The sequence below is a fragment of the Otolemur garnettii genome, unplaced genomic scaffold (genome assembly GCF_000181295.1).
Source record: "Otolemur garnettii isolate 467f Iridium unplaced genomic scaffold, OtoGar3 scaffold00292, whole genome shotgun sequence".
Taxonomy (NCBI): Eukaryota; Metazoa; Chordata; class Mammalia; order Primates; family Galagidae; genus Otolemur; species Otolemur garnettii.
This window is the reverse complement of record NW_003852687.1, coordinates 92,814-113,364: the sequence shown is the minus strand read 5'-3', so window position 1 is coordinate 113,364 and position 20,551 is coordinate 92,814. Positions and strand designations below refer to the sequence as shown.

General features: G+C 41.5%; 1 protein-coding gene across 1 annotated transcript in view; it reads left to right on the top strand.

Annotated features, from left to right (window-relative positions):
* Nucleotides 1–20,551, top strand: part of MAPK1 (mitogen-activated protein kinase 1) — a 107,614-nt gene that overhangs the window by 49,507 nt on the left and 37,556 nt on the right. Inside the window, exons 2-3 of the mRNA XM_003803280.3 lie at nt 8,010–8,192; nt 11,624–11,813. Coding sequence (XP_003803328.1) covers nt 8,010–8,192; nt 11,624–11,813 — 373 coding nt within the window. The remainder of the gene's footprint in view (nt 1–8,009; nt 8,193–11,623; nt 11,814–20,551) is intronic.

Here is a 20,551-nt window from a genome sequence, read left to right as displayed (position 1 = left end):
GGCATCACAGCTCACAGCAACCTCCAACTCCTGGGCTTAAGCGAGTCTTCTGCCTCAGCCTCCCAAGTAGCTGGGACCACAGGTGCCCGCCACAACACCCAGCTTTTTTTTGGTTGCAGCCGTCATGGATGTTTTGGCGGGCCCGAGCTGGATTTGAACCTGCCACCTTAGGTGTATGTGGCTGGCACCTTAGCCACTTGAGCCACAGGCACTGGGCCATTTTTTTTTTCTTTGTACTTATTTTAATGGCTACACAATGACGTGTTAATGCTCCATCATGTATTCTGATGCTTGACAATGCAGGTTTTGTTCTTTTTAGGTAATGCTGTAGTAAGTATCTGTAGATCTCATCCCTATTCTTAAGTATCCTCAAAGGATACTTAGTGTCTTTCAATTTGCATTGACTATTTTAAGATATAGTAAGTATTCAGTAAATATCAAATGGTTGAGGTGGAACTTACTAAGTTACGTAAGGTTTTCTGTTATCTTTTTAGGAATATTTGTGTCCTTCAAGCACTCACCTGTATTTCTACTGGAGATTAATGTGGTTAATTGTGAAATATTTATTTCCTCCTGAATATTAAATTAAGCCCATATTATTGAATGCTAATTATTTTGGAAATTTCAGCAGTATCCTTTATTGGAATGCTTTTTTAAATTAAAATTTTATGTTGGAATAATTTTAGATTTACAGAAATGTTACAAAGATAACTATCTGTATGCCCCTTGCCCAGTTTCGATTTCCCCTCATGTTAGTGTCTTACTTACCTGAAGTATGTTCATCAAAACCAAGAAACCAGCACCATATGGACCTGATAAGTAAACTCCAGGCTTTATTCAGATTTCACCAGTTTTTCCACTTGGTGTTTTGTTTTTTTCCTGTTTTCAGGATCCAATCCAGGATACTACATGCATTTAGTTATTATATCTACTTAGACTCTTCTGGTCTGTGATAGTTTTTCAGTCTTTTCTTTTCATGACCTTGACAGTTTTAAGGAATACTAATTAGGTATTTTGTAGAGTGTCCCTCAAATTGGGTTTGCTTGACGTTGTCATTATTAGCCCAGAAAAGTATTACAGAGGTGAAATACTCTTCTTCTTAAGAATAGAACCATAGGCTCAGCGCCTATAGCTCAACCGGCTAAGGCGCCAGCCACGTACACCTAAGGTGGCGGGTTCGAATCCCCAGCCCGGACCCGCCAAACAACAATGACGGCTGCAACCAAAAAATAGCCGGGTGTTGTGGCGGGCGCCTGTGGTACCAGCTACTTGGGAGGCAGAGGCAGGAGACTCGCTTGAGCCCAGGAGTTGGAAGTTGCTGTGAGCTGTAATGCCATGGCACTCTACCCAGGGGGACAGCTTGAGGCTCTGTATCAAAAAAAAAAAAAAGAATAGAACCATATATGAGAGGCAGGTTAGATGATGTCTTTCAGTTTGCATTATTTTAGTCTGTAGTAGGCATTCAGTATGGTGGGGCACATGTTATCCACATGGTACTACACTGCTGATATTCACCTTGATCATTTGGTTGAATTGTACCTGCTGGATTTCTTCACTTTTCTCCCCTTTCCAAATGTTCTTATTTGGAAACAAGTCACCAAGTCCAACCCATCCTCAAAGTGTGAGGGATGGGGTCAAAGACTACCTTTAAAGTATCTCTGGGCCACTTGGGCCTGCAGCTCAGTGATATTTTCAGGTCTCTAAGGACTGAGGGCTGCAACAGGTAGAAACCAAGTTGTCAGGAGCAAAATACCCGTGGCTGGCTTTCCACTTGATCCTTATAGCATTTGTGGTTTGCTTACAGGATTTTTATTATTAAATCTTCCATTGGGAGGCATCACATGAGCATAGTGTTTTGTTTCTTCCCTGCAAATTTGGTTACGATTGCTATAAAGGAGATAGAAGCAATTTAGGATATAAATTAGTTCTGCCCTCGAGGAGTTTGGTCTAATTGGATGAGGATCATTTGAATGGGACCCAACAAGGAAACCTGAGGTTTATGATATAGGCACCCATTTCTTTTTTTTTGAGACAGAGCCTCAAGCTGTCTCCCTGGGTAGAGTGCTGTGGCATTACAGGTTTCGAACCCGCCACCTTAGGTGTACGTGGCTGGCGCCTTAGCCAGTTGAGCTATAGGTGCTGAGCCATAGGCACCTATTTCTTCTGAGTCTTCGCTTGGCCATTTTACCAGAGCTGTGGCTCCCACTTGTTCTGAGTTGGCTAAAAGGCCTCCTTGCCCCTAGACAACCTGGTGCACCACCCTCCCCATTCCATTCTTTCAACAAACTGCTGCCTGAGGAAATGTTACAAAAATAGAAACACTGCTGTGCTTAAAATCTGTGCTTAACATGCTTTGGTGGCTCCCCAGGATAAAACTGTAGATATCTACTCAAGATGTACCTGGCTCTAGCTTACCATCAAGCTTCAACCCTTGCTGGGTCCCCTGTGGCCCACTCACTGTGGGTGCTCCAGGTTCCCATGGACTTCTGCACTTTGGCACAAATTCCTTGCTTCTACCTGGAGTTTACTCTCCCTTCTTACCCCTGTGACTGGTCATCATGAGCCTTCTCTCTCACTCCACCTCATGTCCCCACACCTTCAACTACCCACTGCTTTTATAACCTCATGTCTTTCTCAGTTATCTGCCTGGATTTTCTAGTTGTTTTCCTCCTACTTGCCTTATTAACACTCTTTAAAACAGTTTTTTCCCAACCTTTTTAAGTTATATTTATCCAAAAGAGTATGAGATATATATACACACACTTAATTGCACTTTGAATGTCTTTCAAAAATAATTAATTAATGATCTTTAAAAATTTTTGCGGCACACTTGTTGAAAATCACTGCTTTAAAAAATAGTCAACTGTTCATTCTTGAAAGAAATAGGGAAAAAAGAAAAAGAAAAAATAATAAAAATAACTGGGCTCGGCGCCTATAGCTCAACGGGCTAAGGCGCCAGCCACGTACACCTAAGGTGGCGGGTTCGAATCCCCAGCCCGGACCCGCCAAACAACAATGACGGCTGCAACCAAAAAATAGCCGGGCGTTGTGGCGGGCGCCTGTGGTCCCAGCTACTTGGGAGGCGGAGGCAGGAGACTCGCTTGAGCCCAGGAGTTGGAGGTTGCTGTGAGCTGTAATGATGCCACGGCACTCTACCCAGGGGGACAGCTTGAGGCTCTGTCTCAAAAAAAAAAAAAAAAATAACTGTACTCTCCACTCCTGTCCCCCTTCCCTCCATTTACTTACTCAGGCCAAGGTCACCACACACCATCTCGTGCAGAGTCAGTAGTGCCTTCCATTCCTCTCTCTCTCAGGCCTTCCTGTTTGAAACTCTTTCCTTCTTTGGCTTGTGAGACTTTACTCTCTTTGTCATATGGGTTTCAGAGCTGGACAACAAGGTTCTCCTTCCATTATCATTAATTCCTTCCATGTTCAGTTCCCCGTGCTTATTTGCACTTAAGTTTTCTCCATAGATCTCTCTTCACATCACTTCACTCCAGCAGTGCTGTCCACTGTGGTTTCCATTGAGGATTCCCAACTGCAGCCTCTCTTGATGCTGCTGGAAGGCCAAACTGTGGCCTCCTCCATATGAGTTGCCCACAGGCACCCTTGTGATTTTAAATCCGGATGTTCATAACCGCCCATCTTCAGTTTGCAAATCCCAGCCCACCTCTCATATTTGCAAGGCCTGGGTCAAGAATACAAATGGGACCCCACATACTGTAAAAAATTAAGATGAGAAACACTAAATAGAATATGTTTTCTCCTCCCACCATGGTAGACCTTATTAATGACTTAGAAGGCCAGGTTCAAATAGAGAATTCTTAGGCTTCTTAGACTTCCGTGCCAGCAGTTCCAGAAGCCCTGTTGCCTTCTTGGCCACTGCACTGTCCGCCGCTGTGAGCTGAGCCTTTGGACGTTGCTCACTGCCTGCAGGCTCAGCACAATGGTGCACACCCTGGGCATAGGCCTGCACAGCCCTGCTGGCCCCAAAACAACCTAATGGGAAGGGATGTGGCTGGGTAAGGGCCAGGGTCCCCACAAATAGCTCAGTTTCTCTCTCCGTGTGTTTCTTCTTGCTTTCCTTTGTCTGTACGTTTCTGATAGAAGCTTCTCATTATTCAGGATATGGCTTATAAAGGCTTCATCTTGTTTTAATCCTTCCTTTAATACTCTGTTTGGAACTAAACTACCCAGCTTCTTGTCTTTTAGAAGTTCTTTACTATGATAAAAGGCAGATTATGTTGTGTGTTCCTGTCTCCTTCCCTTACTAAATTGCAAGTTTATTATGAGCAAGATCATTATTTGTCATTGCCGCCAATTCTAATATGAAGTCTCACAAATGAGAAGTGCCTAACAAGTGTGGTTGGAATTCACCACAGCTCTCACATCACTCTCCTGTTGTTGTAACCCTATCAAAACAGGAAATGAAGTTACCATGACTTGTTAATAATTGACTCATGCTGGTTCCCTTTTCTCCCCTAAGCGATTACAAAACATCAGTTAAATAATTGTCAGTTTTGGGTGGCGCCTGTGGCTCAATGAGTAGGGCACAGGCCCCATATACTGAGGGTGGTGGGTTCAAACCCTGCCCCGACCAAACTGCAACAAAAAAATAGCTGGGCGTTGTGGCAGGCACCTGTAGTCCCAGCTACTCAGGAGGCTGAGGCAAGAGAATTGCCTAAGCCCAGGAGTGGGAGGTTACTGTGAGCTGTGATGCTATAGCACTTACCAAGGGTGACAAAGTGAGACTGTCTCTAAAAGTAATAATAATCACCAGTTTTGTGGACTTCTAGTCTCACTTTTTTTTTTTTTTTTTTTTTGGAGATAGAGTCTCACTTGGTCACCTTCAGCTGACTTCACAGCTCACAGCATCCTCAAACACTCAAACTCTTGGGCTCTAGCAATTCTTTTGCCTCAGCCTCCCAAGTAGCTGGGATTAGAGGCACCAGCCACAATGCCCAGCTATTTTTAGAGACGGAGTCTCACTCTGTCTTAGATGGGTCTGAGACCTGTGATCTCAGGCAGTCCGCCTGGCCTCAAGACTCCCACTTTTATTGGTTAGTACACTCAGAAATCTCCGTTTCCACCCAGACCACCTCTGGAAGGAGCCTTATATCCAAATAGCCCTGGTTCCTTTTTTTCCCCCTTAAACTACATTGCTAAGAAGTAATTAATTTACAATATATCGTACATATTTAAAGTATAAAATTGGATGAGTTTGGACACATCATGTATTCCCATGAAATCATCAACACAATTAGGATAGTGAATATACTCATCACCTCCAAGTTACCTATTATCCTTGGTGACTCACCCTTCCCAGGAAACCTGCTGCTCTGGATTCTGTTCCTATAGATTAGTTTATATTTTATGTAAATGGAAGTACCTTTCTTTCTTCTGGCCTCACTCGGCATAATTACTTGAAATTCATTTGTGTTGCATATGCTAATAGTCAATTCCCTTGTATTGTCAAGTAGCAGAAACCTCTCTGTTTAGAGAGCTGAGAGGAGTGTGTGTTCACCTCTAACCTTGGCCTCTTCCCATTCCCCACAATTTATGGGGATCACATTCATTTGAGACTAGAGACTGTGTTCATTTAAGATGACTGGGTGCTCTCAATGTCTTGAGGTCCTCAATGGGAGAGAATTATTTATAACCTTTGTGTCCTAATAATAGGCTGTTTCTCAGTACATAGAAGATACTAACCCAGTGCTCAGTAGAAGTCTCCTCTGTGTGTGTGTGTTAAATAATATACCCAATTCTAGGTTTTATTCTGTTTTGTATTATTTTTTTGAGACAGGGTCTCTATTACCGAGGCAGAGATGTCATCATAGCTCAGAGCAACCTCAAACTCCTGAGCTCAAGCAGTCCTCCTGCCTCAGCCTCTCTAGTAGTTGGGACTACAGGCATGTAATACAAGTTTTTTTTTTTGTAGAGACATAGTCTTGATCAGGCTGGTCTAGAACCCCTGAGCTTGAGCAGTGTCCCTGCCCCTCAGCTTCCCAGAGCACTAGGATTATAGGCATGAGCCACCACACCCAGCTTATTTATTTAAAGAGTATTTCTCCTATAGGGATGAGTTAGGAAGCTCTTCATCCTCTTAACCCTGAACAATATGTTTAACTTTGACTTTTATTTTTGAAAAGAGCAAATTTATCATTTACGATAAAATATATAAATCCTAAAACAACCCATCTAAAGTTTGTAAAATCCCAAACTGCAACCATAAATGGTTTATAAGAAACACATTTGTAGCAAAGGGCTGTGGCATGGTGGTTGTTCAGGATGAAAGGAGGATGACCAAAGATTAAAACTCTCAGAGGAAATCAAAACAGGATTGGTGATGTCAAAGTGATTTTATAGATACCGGAATGTCTATGATAAGTCTATTTACTTGCTGAGTATCAGGACAATTAAATATGAGTATATAAAACAGAACTGAGAAGTCCAAGGAGAAGCTTACAAATACAGAGTTGTGAGGGAAGCAGGTGACTTTGTGTGAGCAGAATGGCCAGGTAAGACAGACGGTGGCTTCACTGCCACAGGCGCACCTTTCTAAGTGGGGACAGGCGAAGGCCATCTCATGTTTTCTCACCTAAGATGGGGTGACCTGGTGTTTCATTTCGTGATTGAGTATTGCTTTACCATAAACGCCTCCCTTTAGCAGTCTTGTTGGATTGTAATTTCATGAAGCAAATTTATGGCCCTGTTTAACTACTTTCTTCAGGAAAACTAGAAGTTTATAATGTTGAGTATAAACCAGTATTTTGCTGCTATTTTAATTATACTTTCTCTTGTTGAACTTATGGTCTATGATTTGAATTATTGAAGGTTGATTGAATTATTTATCTCTTTGCCTGCCTACCTGAAAGTCACTGATTTGGGCCCTTGTGCAGCAGACCAAAGCAAAATAAGATTTGAGTTGTTATCCTTTTAAATAAGAAAATAGTATTTTATTTCAAAGTATTTGGGGCCTTCTATGTGCTGTGTATTAGTGGCATTGTGGGATAATTGGAGCTGAGTGAGACAAAGTCCCTCTCAGAGCACAGTCTTTTGTGGAATCAGACGAATGTTAGCGTAACTAGACTGGTAAACATCATTGTAGAAGCACAAACTTTATGTTTTATATTTTTAGTGCTTACCCTGAGGAATCAAGAAGTATCTTAACTTCCTGTCAGTATTATTTCATTGCTTTGATCATTGGATCAGATGTGGACATTTATTAATGACAAGCTCTTACAGAAAAGATTTCAGTAGTATATTGATCATAAAGATAGGAATACTAGTAATACTCAAGATTCAATTTTATCATAAAATTGAAGGTGTAATTTATGTTATTGCTTATGCTTGGAATTCTGTTAAGCCAGACCTTAAGGAAAGAACTTGGGCCTAATGTTATTGCTACAAAAGTATTTTTCGATGCATACTTCTTAGGTTTTATTATAAAACAATCCAAACATCTTGGTTCAATTTCTTGAGGTGAGGGGAGAAATAGTCATGTCATTTTGCAAGTAAGAGAAAGTTGATACAAGTAATTAGGGTGTTAGCGTCTTAGGTCCATTTTGTTAGAGATGAAGATGTGGTTGATGGTCATTCGAATGTTTCTGCTGAGTCAGAGGAATTCAGTATAACAGACAGCAGGCAATTGTTTTGAAGGCAAAAGTGATTACTCTCACCAGAATGCAGTTGCTATTTAAGACAGTGAGAAAATGCCTTTTTGTATGTGTGCCATGAACCTGTGTTTCTGAGTGTGTGAAAACAGGCATCAATCAACAGAGGGGTGGGCCCTCTGTTAAGTATGATATTCAGTGTGTGCTCTCTGAATCAGCTGCATCCATCCACCCTTGCTTGACTCCTTTTTGTGGTAATATACATGCCCCTTTCACAGGTATGAAACAGGGTTTACACAGAGTGTTAAAAATTTAATACTTTACCACTTTGCATTCTTTCTGCTACGATATTCTGGTGGGCTGTTTTTAATGCCGTCTCTCTCTCTTTTTTTTTAGTTCTGCTTATGATAATGTCAACAAAGTTCGTGTAGCTATCAAGAAAATCAGTCCTTTTGAGCACCAGACCTACTGCCAGAGAACCCTGAGAGAGATAAAAATCTTACTGCGCTTCAGACATGAGAACATCATTGGAATCAATGATATTATTCGAGCACCAACCATCGAGCAAATGAAAGATGTGTATCCTTTTCAGGCGGCTAGCTGATTCCACTGCCTGTCATCATGTTGAATAAATACAGAGGGAGCCAAAAATATGTGTGCACATTCTGAGAGAAAACACTATCCTCAGGCCTGGCACGTCCATAATCCTAACACTTGGGGAGGCTGAGGCAGGTGGATTACCTGAGTTCACAGGTTCGAGACCAGCCTGCACCAGAGCAAGACCCTGTCACTAAAAATAGCTGGGCATTGTGGTGGGCGCCTGTAGTCCGAACTACTTGGGAGACTGGGACAAGAGAATCGCTTGAGTCCAAGAGTTTGAGATTGCTGTGAGCTGTGATGCTATGGCATTCTACCGGGGGCAGTGAAATGAGACTGTCTTAAAAAGAAAGCTATCCATTTCCTGCTTGTTACATGTTGATACAGGGATACATTTGATTAATGCTATCTTTTGAGCAAATGTCATATTACACATTGTTGCCATAATTCAGTTCAACTTAGAAAAAGGTAACCTCTCTTAAACTGTGTATATACTTTTTTGGTACACGCTGTTTAACTTGAAATTTCCTCTACTTAGGCAAAGGAAAACTTCATAAAGCATGTTATATAGATTGAATATATAGATTGTAATTTGCTCCCCATTTGCCATAACATTGCATCATTTAAAGTTTTTCTCTGATTTGTTTAATCAGTTGTCAGTAGGTAAGTCCAATATTTTCTCTTTCAATTTCTGTAAAGATTTTTCTTTAGGTGTAGTTATAGAAATAAGTCTATGTTTCTTCAGTCTTTTTTTTTTTTTGCATTTTTTTTTTTTTGGTTGGGGCTGGGTTTGAACCTGCCACCTCTTGTATATGGGGCCAGCACCCTACTCCTTTGAGCCCCAGGCACTGCCCTCTTCAGTCATGTTTTTTCATTCAGGAAACGATTTGTTAAGATGGAGAAAGCGGGTGGCGCTGGCTTCATACACCAAGGGTGGCAGGTTCAAACCTAGCTCCGGCCAAACCACAGCAAAAAAATAGCCAGGTGTTGTGGCGAGTGCCTATAGTCCCAGCTACTTGGGAGGCTGAGGCAAGAGAATCACCTAAGCCCAGGAGTTGGAGGTTGCTGTGAGCTGTGTGACGCTGTCACAGCACTCTACCGAGGGCAATAAAGTGAGACTCTGTCTCTACAAAAAAAAAAAAAAAAGATAGGGAAAGGAAAGAGTAGTAGATGAAGAAAGAGGATGCCTTGGTATGTAAAATCAGGACTGTTCTGGTCTTAGACGTCATATCACATCTTTAGGTGTCAGTTTTCTCATCTTTGAAATGAAGAAATTAGCCCTTAGGATCTTTAAGGCCTGTCTGTTTCTGAAGTTATATGATGAACTATGACTGACAGTTAGAAATCTGGACTGGGCTAGGCTCTGTGGCTCATGCCTGTAATCGTAATACTCTGGGAAACTAAGGAGGGTGGATTGCTTGAGGTTAGGTCTTTGACCCCAGTATGAGCAAAATTGTGACCCTCATTTCTACTAAAAATAGAAAAACTAGCCAGGTGGTGTGGTGGGTGCCTGTAGTTGCAGCTACTTGGGAAGCTGAGGCAGGAGGATTGCTTGAGCCCAAGAATTTGGGGTCGCTGTGAGCTATGACGCCACGACATTCTGCTGAGGGCGACAAAGTGCAAGTTTGCTCAAAACCTGTGGCTCAGTGAGTAGGGTGCTGGCCCCATATATGAGGGTAGTGGGTTTGAACTTGACCCTGGCCAAACTGCAAAAAAAAATAGCCAGGCACAACGTTGTGTCTGGGGACTGTAGTCCCAGCCACTCAGGAGTTTGAAGTAAGAAAATCACCTAAGCCCAGAGCTGGAGGTTGCTTTGAGCTGTGATTTCAAGGCACTCTAGGAGGGCAACAAAGTGAGATTCTGTCTCGTAAAAAAAAAAAAAAAATACATTGCACATACAATGTATTGCATTGGTCTTAGTCTAGGCCCATAACTAGCCACCTCAGGCAGGTATATTGCATACATTGTATATGAGTGCAATATATATATACACATACATATTGCTACCATAATTCAACTTTCATATATGTATAAAAATCTGGCCTGTGGCTCAAAGGAGTAGGGCACCGCCCCATATACCGGAGGTGATGGGTTCAAACCTGGCCCTGGCCAAAAAACTGGAAAAAATAAGTAAATAAATAAATAAAAATCTGGACTCAGCAGGTCCAGAAGATGCTGTCTAGGTAAAGGCTATGTTTGGAAGATAGAAGGGTTAAGTGTATTGAAGAGAATCTGCCAGCAAAGAAAAAGACTAGCACAGCATTCCACCAGCTTGTCCAATTTGCATTCCACCCACCCTCCAGGGAGTGGCAGCTCACGGTCTCTAGGCAGCCCTTTCCATTTTTAAACTGCTCTGTTAAGTTGTAGTGATATTTAAAGTGAAATGCCTCCTGCTTCTACCACCTGTGATCCTCCTTCTTTACCTTTTATCATAAAAACAAGCTTCTTTCAGATGATAGATTTTTATGTCATGTTTCGTTTGAATTCCATGCTGTGTCTCATCTAACATGAATCTGTTGGGGATAGAGAATAGAGTCTACACAGAAATGAATTTTTAAAATGCTAAATGAAGTAATAGTATGTTGAAGTTAAAGGTTAAAACCCTTTATAATTTAAGAAAGAAGGTAGCTGTAGTTACAGTTTTAGGTTCTTAGAGATGTGGGTTAGCAAGAAAGCAAGGGGAGCAAAACTAGCCCAAACCCCTTCTTAGCACGACTTCCGAGAGTCGTCTTTATTTAGTATGGTAACATTAATTGAACAGCCAAGAAAATAGACTTAGGGTTGGATTTAGTAGTAGCAGTCTGTATCTGGACCTTAATAATATAACTTTATATTATTAAGATGATGATATTCCTCAGATTGATCTACAGGTTAACTATAATCTCCTCTATCAAAGGTCCTGGACCTGTATTTCCAGAAGTTTTATGTGGACTGTTTGAGGAGATTGGGAGAGGAGGAGGAGGAGCAGGAGCAGGAAAAGAGGAGAGCACGGTGGCGTTATGGGCTGTTGCTGGGCCACAGAGAGGAGGGAGTATACGATGGTCACTGGGCACCACACTTGGGATTTTCCCATCAAGCCTTAAATAAGGTTTGTTGATGGCAAACAAGGGAACAAGGAGATTGAGACTTCAGGATTGGCCAGTATTTCTACAGTAGCCTGTTTCTGGTCTTAGTGTAGGCTCATAACTGGCCATGTCAGGCAGATATAATGCACATTATCTCACGGGACTAAAAAGAGCTGACAACTTTGGAGCCTCTGTGAAGGTCTGCAAAGTTTCATCAGTCTCTCCTTTCCCACGGGCCTTACAGTGGACTGTTTGCAAAGAGGGTAAAGGGAGAGGGTGCATTTTGTTTTCAGCGTTTGGCTAAGTGTAACCAGCTAATTGATATTTTACCTTAACCTGTCCAAACAGATACATAGTACAGGACCTCATGGAAACAGATCTTTACAAGCTCTTGAAGACACAACACCTCAGCAATGACCATATCTGCTATTTTCTTTACCAGATCCTCAGAGGGTTAAAATATATCCATTCAGCTAATGTTTTGCATCGTGACCTCAAGCCTTCCAACCTGCTGCTCAACACCACCTGTGATCTCAAGGTCAGCCAGTTTGTTTCCTGGTAGGGTGCTGCGTACTGAAAAAACCCAGGTGTAGTTTTTACTGTGGCATCTTTACATTTATCATTATTTGTTTTGAAAGTTCTGCCAGAAATACATGAAAACATTTTTATGGCGAAAATACTAACTAGTAAAGAATGCTAGTCTTCCCTCATCCCATTGCTCCTTCTGCCCCAGAAATAACTAACCATTACAACAAATGGGCATGTTTTCTCCAAAGTTATCCCTGTCCTGTCATTACTCTTTATGTAGATAAATAGGATCATATACATATAAGTTTTAAAGCCATCTGTTTTCATTGGTGACCTTTTTCTTCAATAAACTTCATATGAAAAACACTCAGAAATAAGCAGAAAACTTAACCTCACTGACTTTAATACCTAATAAGGCATTCAAATAAAATGAAAACCCAAGAACCTGCACGGTCCTCAGAGTTATCCTGAAGATGTATAGCATTTATGGCTCGGCGCCTGTAGCTCAACCGGCTAAGGCCCCAGCCACATACACCTAATCCCCAGCCCGGACCCGCCAAACAACAATGACGGCTGCAAACAAAAAATAGCCCGGCGTTGTGGCGGGTGCCTGTGGTCCCAGCTACTTGGGAGGCAGAGGCAGGAGACTCGCTTGAGTCCAGGAGTTGGAGGTTGCTGTGAGCTGTGATGCCACAGCACCCTACCCAGGGGGACAGCTTGAGGCTCTGTCTCAAAAAAAAAAAAAAAAAATGTATAGCATTTATATATTTCCATTTTAATAGGTGACAGAGCTTGAGGTGGGGGAGATCTATAGATGTCTTAGATGGAATGATGGGATATAGATTCAGTCTAATAAAAATGTACAGAATTCAAGAAATCCTAAATAAATGGAAAGACATCCCTTGTTTATAAAACTTTGTAATTGATCATAAAACTTTATATTATTAAGATGACAATATTCCTCAAATTGATCTACAGGTTAACTATAATCTCCTCTATCAAAGCCTCAATGGGTTTTTTTTTGCAGAAGTTGACAGGCTGATCCTAAATTCTTATAGAAATTCAAGAACTCAAGAATAGCTGAAACATTCCTAATTTCAAAACTTACTACAGTTTGTACCCTCAATGAATCCCAAACAATTAAAAAAAAAAACTTATCACAGTTTGGACACAGTGGCTAATGCCCATAATCACAGCACTTTGGGAGGGAAAAGCAGGAGGATTGCTTAAAGCAAGGAGTTTGAGAACAGTCTGGACAACATACCAAGACCCTATCTCTCAAAAAAAAAAAAAAGTGAGATGGGCATGGCACCTGCCTATAGTGCTAGCTACTTTGGAAACTGAGCTAGGGGGATCGCTCATAGCAAAACTACGGTCATCAAGAGAGTTCACTTCTGGCATAAGCATAAACATACAGATCAGTGGATTAGAAATGAGAGTCCATAAATAAACCGTGTTTATGGTCACCTGTTTTTTGACAAGGGCACCAAGCCATTCATTGAGGAAAGAATAGTCCTTTTAGGCTGAGTACAGTGGCTCACACCCATAATTCTAGCACTTTTGGAGACTGAAGCAGGAGAATCACTTGAGGTCAGCATTTGAGCTGCAGTGAGCTATGATGGTACTGTCATCCTCATGCTGAGGTAATAGAGCAAGACCCTATCTCAAAAGAAAAAATAGTCTTTTCAACAAATTATGCTGGGTAAATTCAATAGTCATGGAAAAGAATGAGCAAGTTAATTTAAAATGGATCAAAGAACTTAAAGAGCTGAAACTTTAATCCTCTTAGAAGACATGGGAGTAAATCTTGGAAATCTTGTGGTAGGCAGAGCCTCTTAGAATGACACTGAAATCATAAGAAAACAAACAAAAGAAAATAAACAAAAGAAAAAAGATAAGTGGATTCTATCAAGATTAGACACTTGTACTACAAAGCAAACCATCAAGAAAGGGAAAAGGCAGCCCATAAAATGAAGGAAGATATTTACAAGTCATGTATCTGATAAGGAACTTATAACTAGAATATCTAAAGAACTCTTACAGCTTGGTAATTAAGAAAAGATAGCCCAATTAAAAAATAGGCAAAAGATCTGAATAAACATTTCTCTAAATAAGGCAAATGGCCAATAAGCACATGAAAAGATGCTTTACATAGGAGTAGAGTAATGCAAATCAAAATCACAATGAGATATAATTTCATACCCACTAGGATGGAATAAAAAGGAGTGAAATACTGATGATGCTGTAATGTGGATGACTGTGTGATTACGTCAGTGAAAGACGCCAGTCACAGAGACTGCAGATTGGATGGTGCTATTTATTTGAAATATTCAGGATATGCAAATCCATAGAGCTAGTAGATGAGTGGTTATCTAGGGCTGGTAAGACTGAGAGAGGAATGGAAAAAAAATGTTCTCAAATTGGATAGTGGTAATGATTGTATAACCCTGTTATAATACTAAACCCCATCAAATTGTATACTTTAAATGGGGGAATTGTGTGGCATCTTGATAAAGCCATTTCACAAGCGTATACAGTAATAATCATTTCTTGGGTTTCAGTTCAGTATTCCTGTGGAATGCTTGTAAGGTGTGCCAGGCAAGGGAGGTGAGTGACTGCCCCTGAAATCTGAAAACAGGTCAGAATCTGGTAGACAGTATGATGATTGTAACAATCTGTGTTGTAACTGAGATAAAGAAAAGAGTGGTGTATAAATACAAAGGAGAGAGGGAGCTAGTTCTGGCCGGGCCTGTGAGTGGTGGCAAGGGGAAATTGGTACCCATGCTAGCCCTCTGAGGAAGGGCAGGCTTTTCTGTAGGAGGTGAGCAGCTGTATTGGTCATAGGGTATCATACGAAGAAGGAACAACAGAAATAGAAATAAGAAGTAAAGCACTACAAAAAAAGTTAAAAATAAATTAAAAAAAAAAAAAAGGTAAGGCACTGCTCCACAAAACATTAAATCCTCCTCTCCGGGGCTGCAGCGTTTGAGTAATAGGACCTCACTGACAGGAAGCTGGAGAGCTTGCTGGGAAGCTGATCTTGGAGAACTTTGTGGAGCTATCTAAAAAAGATAGCGAGTTTTGTCATCACGTGGTCAGCTTATGTGCTGTCACTGGATGATGAAGCAGAGTGGCCAGTATCCAGGGAGATGCTGTGGGATAAGCTTTCTTTATCAGATGTGTGTGGGTTGGACTCTCACCTCTTAGGATTCTTCTGGTGTAGGTCTTTCCACATGGGATGTAACCAGCTCTTTTCCCTGGGATTCTGCAGCTAAAAGGCGAGGGAGCCCAAAAGAAATGAGGTTACTTTTAGGAATTGCCACTCTACTTTTTTAGCTCTTACTGATTTTCTTTTCTTTTTTCTTTCTTTTTTTGAGACAGAGTCTCAAGCTGTCGCCCCAGGTAGAGTGCTATGTGTTATAGGTCACAACAACCTCCAACTCTTGGGCTCAAGCAATCTTCTTGCCTCAGTTTTTCTATTTTTAGTAGAGATGGAGTCTCGCTTTTGTTTAGGCTGGTCTTGAATTCATGAGCTCAAGCAATCCACTTGCCCCGGCCTCCTGAGAGGAGTGCTAGGATTACAGGCATGAGCTACCATGCCTGGCTCTCTTACTGATTTTCTTGAGAAATTACAGTGAATATTTTTATGTCTCCTTATCTTTTTTCTTTTGGTTTCTTCTCACATCCCTGTTATGGCAGATTGTTTTGGTTTGGGGAGAGACATTTTCAATCAATATTTTTAAGTATGTTCTTTTTCTGGAAAGAGTGGCTCTTACTTTTGCATGAAAATATTTATCCTTAAGAATAAAACAAACAGAATCAGACTGTGTTTCAGTTATCTCTTCACTTTTTATGGGCTTATGGCTGTTTTATTTACTTACCAAAATTTACTCACACACACACACGCACGCACGCACTCTGTTATACACGAGTTGATGGCCATTGGCACAATCAAGGCATTGTTTTCAAAACTCAAGTTAACATACAGAGTTAGAAACAGAACAGGATATTTTAGATATTTAAAGTAGTTAGTCCACTCACGTTTTTAAAATGGACATACGGAGTGTGTATCATTCACACTGGTATAAATGTGAGAGAAGTGAATCTCATTTCAAAGTTGAGTACAGTGTGTCACTGCAGTCACTGATCTGTCACAGTGAACGAGTCCAAGCAGCACAGAGTGCACGGCCGTTCACGTGCACATGTCACAGTTCAGAGAGCACCAGTGAGGATGAGAGTCTTGTTTGCTGGAGCATTGGGACACTGCACATAACTCACATCCGTAGTGCCTTGTGGGAACTATGATGCCTGTCTCACATGCCCCGTTGCCATGATCTGAATGATTTGTTAAGTAGGTCCTTTGAATTTCTAAGCAGGCAGTTCTGTCCTTTCTTCTTCCATTGGCTTCTGTGTTAATAAAGTTTTGCCTACTCTTAAGTCCTCATGATGTCAGGTATTCTCAGTGTCTTAGACCTTTAAGTTTTGGTTCTGGTACCAATCAAGGCCAATGGAAACCTTTCTCTTTAGTTCCCAAAAACATGGTTTACACTGATTATCCAACGCCCTGAGAACCAATAGATGTTGATCTCTCAGGGTCACAGGAACATACAAGGGTTACAGACCCTATTTGGAGGTTCACTAGCATATGCAGAACTACCAGTGGGATGTTGTCTATACCAGTCTGTATCCTCATTTACTAGGCCGACCTCACAGAAATCCAGGAGGAGTCACAGGATGCTGAGTTCACAGGATATGAAAGCTCTAGCTATGCTTATGAGAGAGGACTCTGAAAGATACAAAATGAAACGTGTCTTTGGCAGTTCCTTTGGAGATTTTTTATTTATTTTTTTATTTTTTTGAGACAGAGTCTCACTATGTTGCCCCCAGTAGAGTGCTGTCGCGTCATAGCAACCTCAAACTCTTGGGCTTAAGCGATTCTTTTGCCTCAGCCTCCCAAGTAGCTGGGGCTACAGGTGCCTGTCACAGTGCCTGGCTATTTTGTTGTTGTTGTTGTAGTTGTTATTGTTGTTTAACAGTCCTGGGCACTGTTTGAACCCACCAGCCCCAGTGTATGTGGCTGGCGCCCTAACCACTGAACACAGGTGTGGAGCCGGATTCCTTTGTTTAAAAAAAATTTTTTTTTGAATTTATACAACAGGTGCCAAAGTTGATAGGTCATTGTGTTCTCTTGTACTATGTCCTAGTTTGTATGGAATTATACTGAGTACTATTGCTTTTCTATCTTGTAGCCTTGGCAGTGTACTGTTTAATGCATGAGTATTTGGTTAGTCTTTGGTATTGTAGTGTTCAGAGAACCTTCTCAAAAAAATCTCCTGAGCTTTTCATTGATAATCATGAATGGAGTTGTGCAATCTTTTAAAAGTCTTTGGCTCACATCTCCCTGTTTATTTTTTTTAATTATAATTAGTAATTTTAGAGAACCTACTAGTCCTATGCCCTTCACTAGATGCCCTCCACTAGATGTGGGTGACACAAATGATAAAACATGGTTCCCTTTACACCGACTCATTATGAAAATTAGTTAAGGGAAACCAACATCTTCCCTGCCTTTCCAGATGGCAGTCACTAGGCTCAGGGTAGATAGATATCCCAGTTGATGAGCCATGGCCCTTTAAGAAGAATGGCAGCTTATAAATGGAAAAGGAATAATGGAAAAGTCATGCTGGAGGCAAGACACAATCGTAAGAGGGACTTTGCCTCACAAATGCAGTCGGTGTAACCTGGTTTCTTGTACCCTCAGTGCATCCCCAACAATTAAAAAAAAAAATGTCTAAAGTTTGTTCCAAGTTGAGGTTTCACAGGACTGTATTTTTAAATAATAGGGCAAAGTCTTTTTGTTTAATAATAGAATTGTGAAATTACGAGATCTCCTGAAGATCTCATCGTGAGGAAGGGGGGATGGGTTAAGAGAAAGGTTCAAAATAAAAAAAAGAAAAGTCATGCTTTTGTAGCTCCCAATAAAATTGATTTGTACAGTCATCCTTTTGGGATTCCAGTCCCTGGATGGGCTGCCACTGCCTCCCCTACATGAGCTCACCTCTCACCTCACACACAGACCACATCCACATCCACTGTCGTTTTTTTAAAGAGGGTTTTGCTTTGTCACTCAGGCTAGATTGAAGTGGCACAATTATAGCTTACTATAACTTCAAATTCCTGGGCACAAGACATCCTCTTATCATGGCTTACTAAAGCTGTGGGATTACAGGTATCAGCCACCAGGTCCATTCCATGTCCAGATTTTTGAGACTCTTCTAACTCTACTTGGATACTTTGTCCTCTACCAGGCTGCTGTGTCTCTCTCCACCCCCTGGGGATCCTTAATGTTGCATGACCCTGCTTATTGTGGATTTCTTGGGGGAAAGGCGTAAGTAAGAACAGCTACATGTTTCTTTAATTTTAAAGAAAGAGGCTTATTCATAGTGATAGCTTAGCTTGTCCTTCCTCATGAAGGAATGCTATTCTAATTTTTCCTCCCTTAATATTTACACTTTGAGGCTCAGCACCTGTAGCTCAGTGGCTAGGGTGCTGGGCACATAGACTGGAGCTGGCGGGTTTGAACCCAGGCCTGCCAAACAGCAATGATAACTACAACCAAAAAATAGCTGGGCGTTGTGGTGGGCACCTGTAGTCCCAGCTACTTGAGGAGCTGAGGCAAGAGAGTCACTAAAGCCCAAGAGTTTGAGGTTGCTGTGAGCTGTGATGCCATGGCACTCTACCCAGGGTGACATAGTGAGACTCCGTCTCAAAAAAAAAAAATGTATACTTTGAAAAATACAATTTTATTAACATTTTTAATTATTCATGTGAGATATTAACCCTGGTACTTTGTACCCTGATTTTTATTTTTAAAAGATTATTAGTTATTGAGACATTTGAAAAAACGATCATTGGTACAGTCTGCTAATTAATCCACCCCAGTTGTTTTGTATCCTGTACTTGTAAACATTCAAGGTAGGGCATTTATTCTCCAAATTTTGAATGTACACTTAGAAATAAAAAGTAAGTCAAGTATTCCCTTTTTCTCAGGACCTACATTCTAGCTGGGAAGAAAGGCATTTAACAGTTAATTATCGTGGATTGTGGTTGGGTGCTTTAATGTAAGTCTAACAGAATAGTGGGAGAGTTCAGGAAAGTGACAGGTTAATTTTTGGGGGTGGTGTTGATTCCTGGGAAATTTCTCAGAAAAGGAAACTTTCCAGCTGAGTATTTAAGGTACGGTAATGGCATAGATAGAGGCATATAATTGAGGTGGTATTACACAGTTGAGGGTGGGCATGTAGGTCTAGAGTAGATAGGATCAAATGTGGGAACAGAAGTGATGGTAAGAGATAGGAGATGGGGAAGATAGTGGTAGTTTGAAAACGGTCTTGGGAGTCATGCTTAAATAATTTGTTTTTCATTCAGTAGGCAGAGAAGATTGGTTAAAAACTTTTGACCTGGAGAGATGACTTAGGTTTTAAAAATAACACTTAGGCAGGAATTCAGAGGATGAATTAGATTGCAGGAGGGAGGAAACTTTTCCTAAATCCAGACAGACTGAGTTCATACTAAAGCAATCCAGTTGAGATACAGGGAAAGCAGCCAATTCAAGGGCTGTTTGGGAGGTGCCAGCTAGTGTCCCACTCCCACCCTCAGAGATACTGTGCTGGTTCTTTGTCCAGGGGTTTGGTCTTGTCTCCCCAGGTCTTTCCGTGGCTGATATCTCTTCAGTATTTCAGCATCAGGCTCAGTGTGGTGGCTCACACCTGTATTACTAGCTCTCTGGGAGATCAAGGCAGGTGGATTGCTTGAGGTCAGGAGTTTTAATACCAGCCTGAGCGGGAACAAGACGTTGTCTCTACTAAAAATAGAAGAACTAACCAGGTGTTGTGACAGGCACTTACAGTCCCAGCTACTTAGGAGGCTGAGGCAGGAGGATCACTTGAGCCCAAAAGTTTGAGGTTGCTGTGAGCTATGACACCACAACACTCTACGTAGGATGACAGTGTGAGACTCAGTCTTAGAAAAATATTTTTTTCCAGCATCAATTCACCTGGGTCCTTCTCACTCTACCTAATATCACTGTATTAGTTTTCTCTTGCTGTATGAAAAATTGCCTGAAAATATAGTGACCTAAAATAGTTTCTGTGGGTCAGGAATTCCGTTAAGGTGCAGCAGGGGCAGCTGGTCTCTTTCCAGTGCCTCAGCTAGAGGATGCAAATGGAGGGGCTGGAGTTACTGCTCATGTGCTTGGCAGCTGGTGCTGGCAGGAATGCCTGTATGTGACCCATGTGGCCTGGGCTTCCTCACAACTAGGGCAGAGGGTTCTGAGTACCCTAGAAGTGAGCCAGATAGAAGCCATATTGCATTTTATGATGTACCCTCAGAAGTCATACAGCATCACTTACAGTATAGCAGGTGTAGCCAGGGAAGACAGGATTTCCTTACAGTACATTGTATTAGTTTAAAAGATTCACCCAGGGCTCAGCACCTGTGGCTCAAGCGGCTAAGGCGCCAGCTACATACACCTGAGCTGGCGGGTTCAAAGCTAGCCTGGGCCCGCCAAACAACAGTGATGGCTGCAACCAAAAAATACCCCAACACTGTGGCAGGCACTTGTCCTAGCTTACTTGGTAGGCGGAGACAAGAGAATCACTTAAGTCCAGGAGTTGGAGGTTGCTGTGAGCTGTGATGCCATAGCACTCTACCCAGGGCAACAGCTTGAGGCTCTGTCTATAAAAAAAA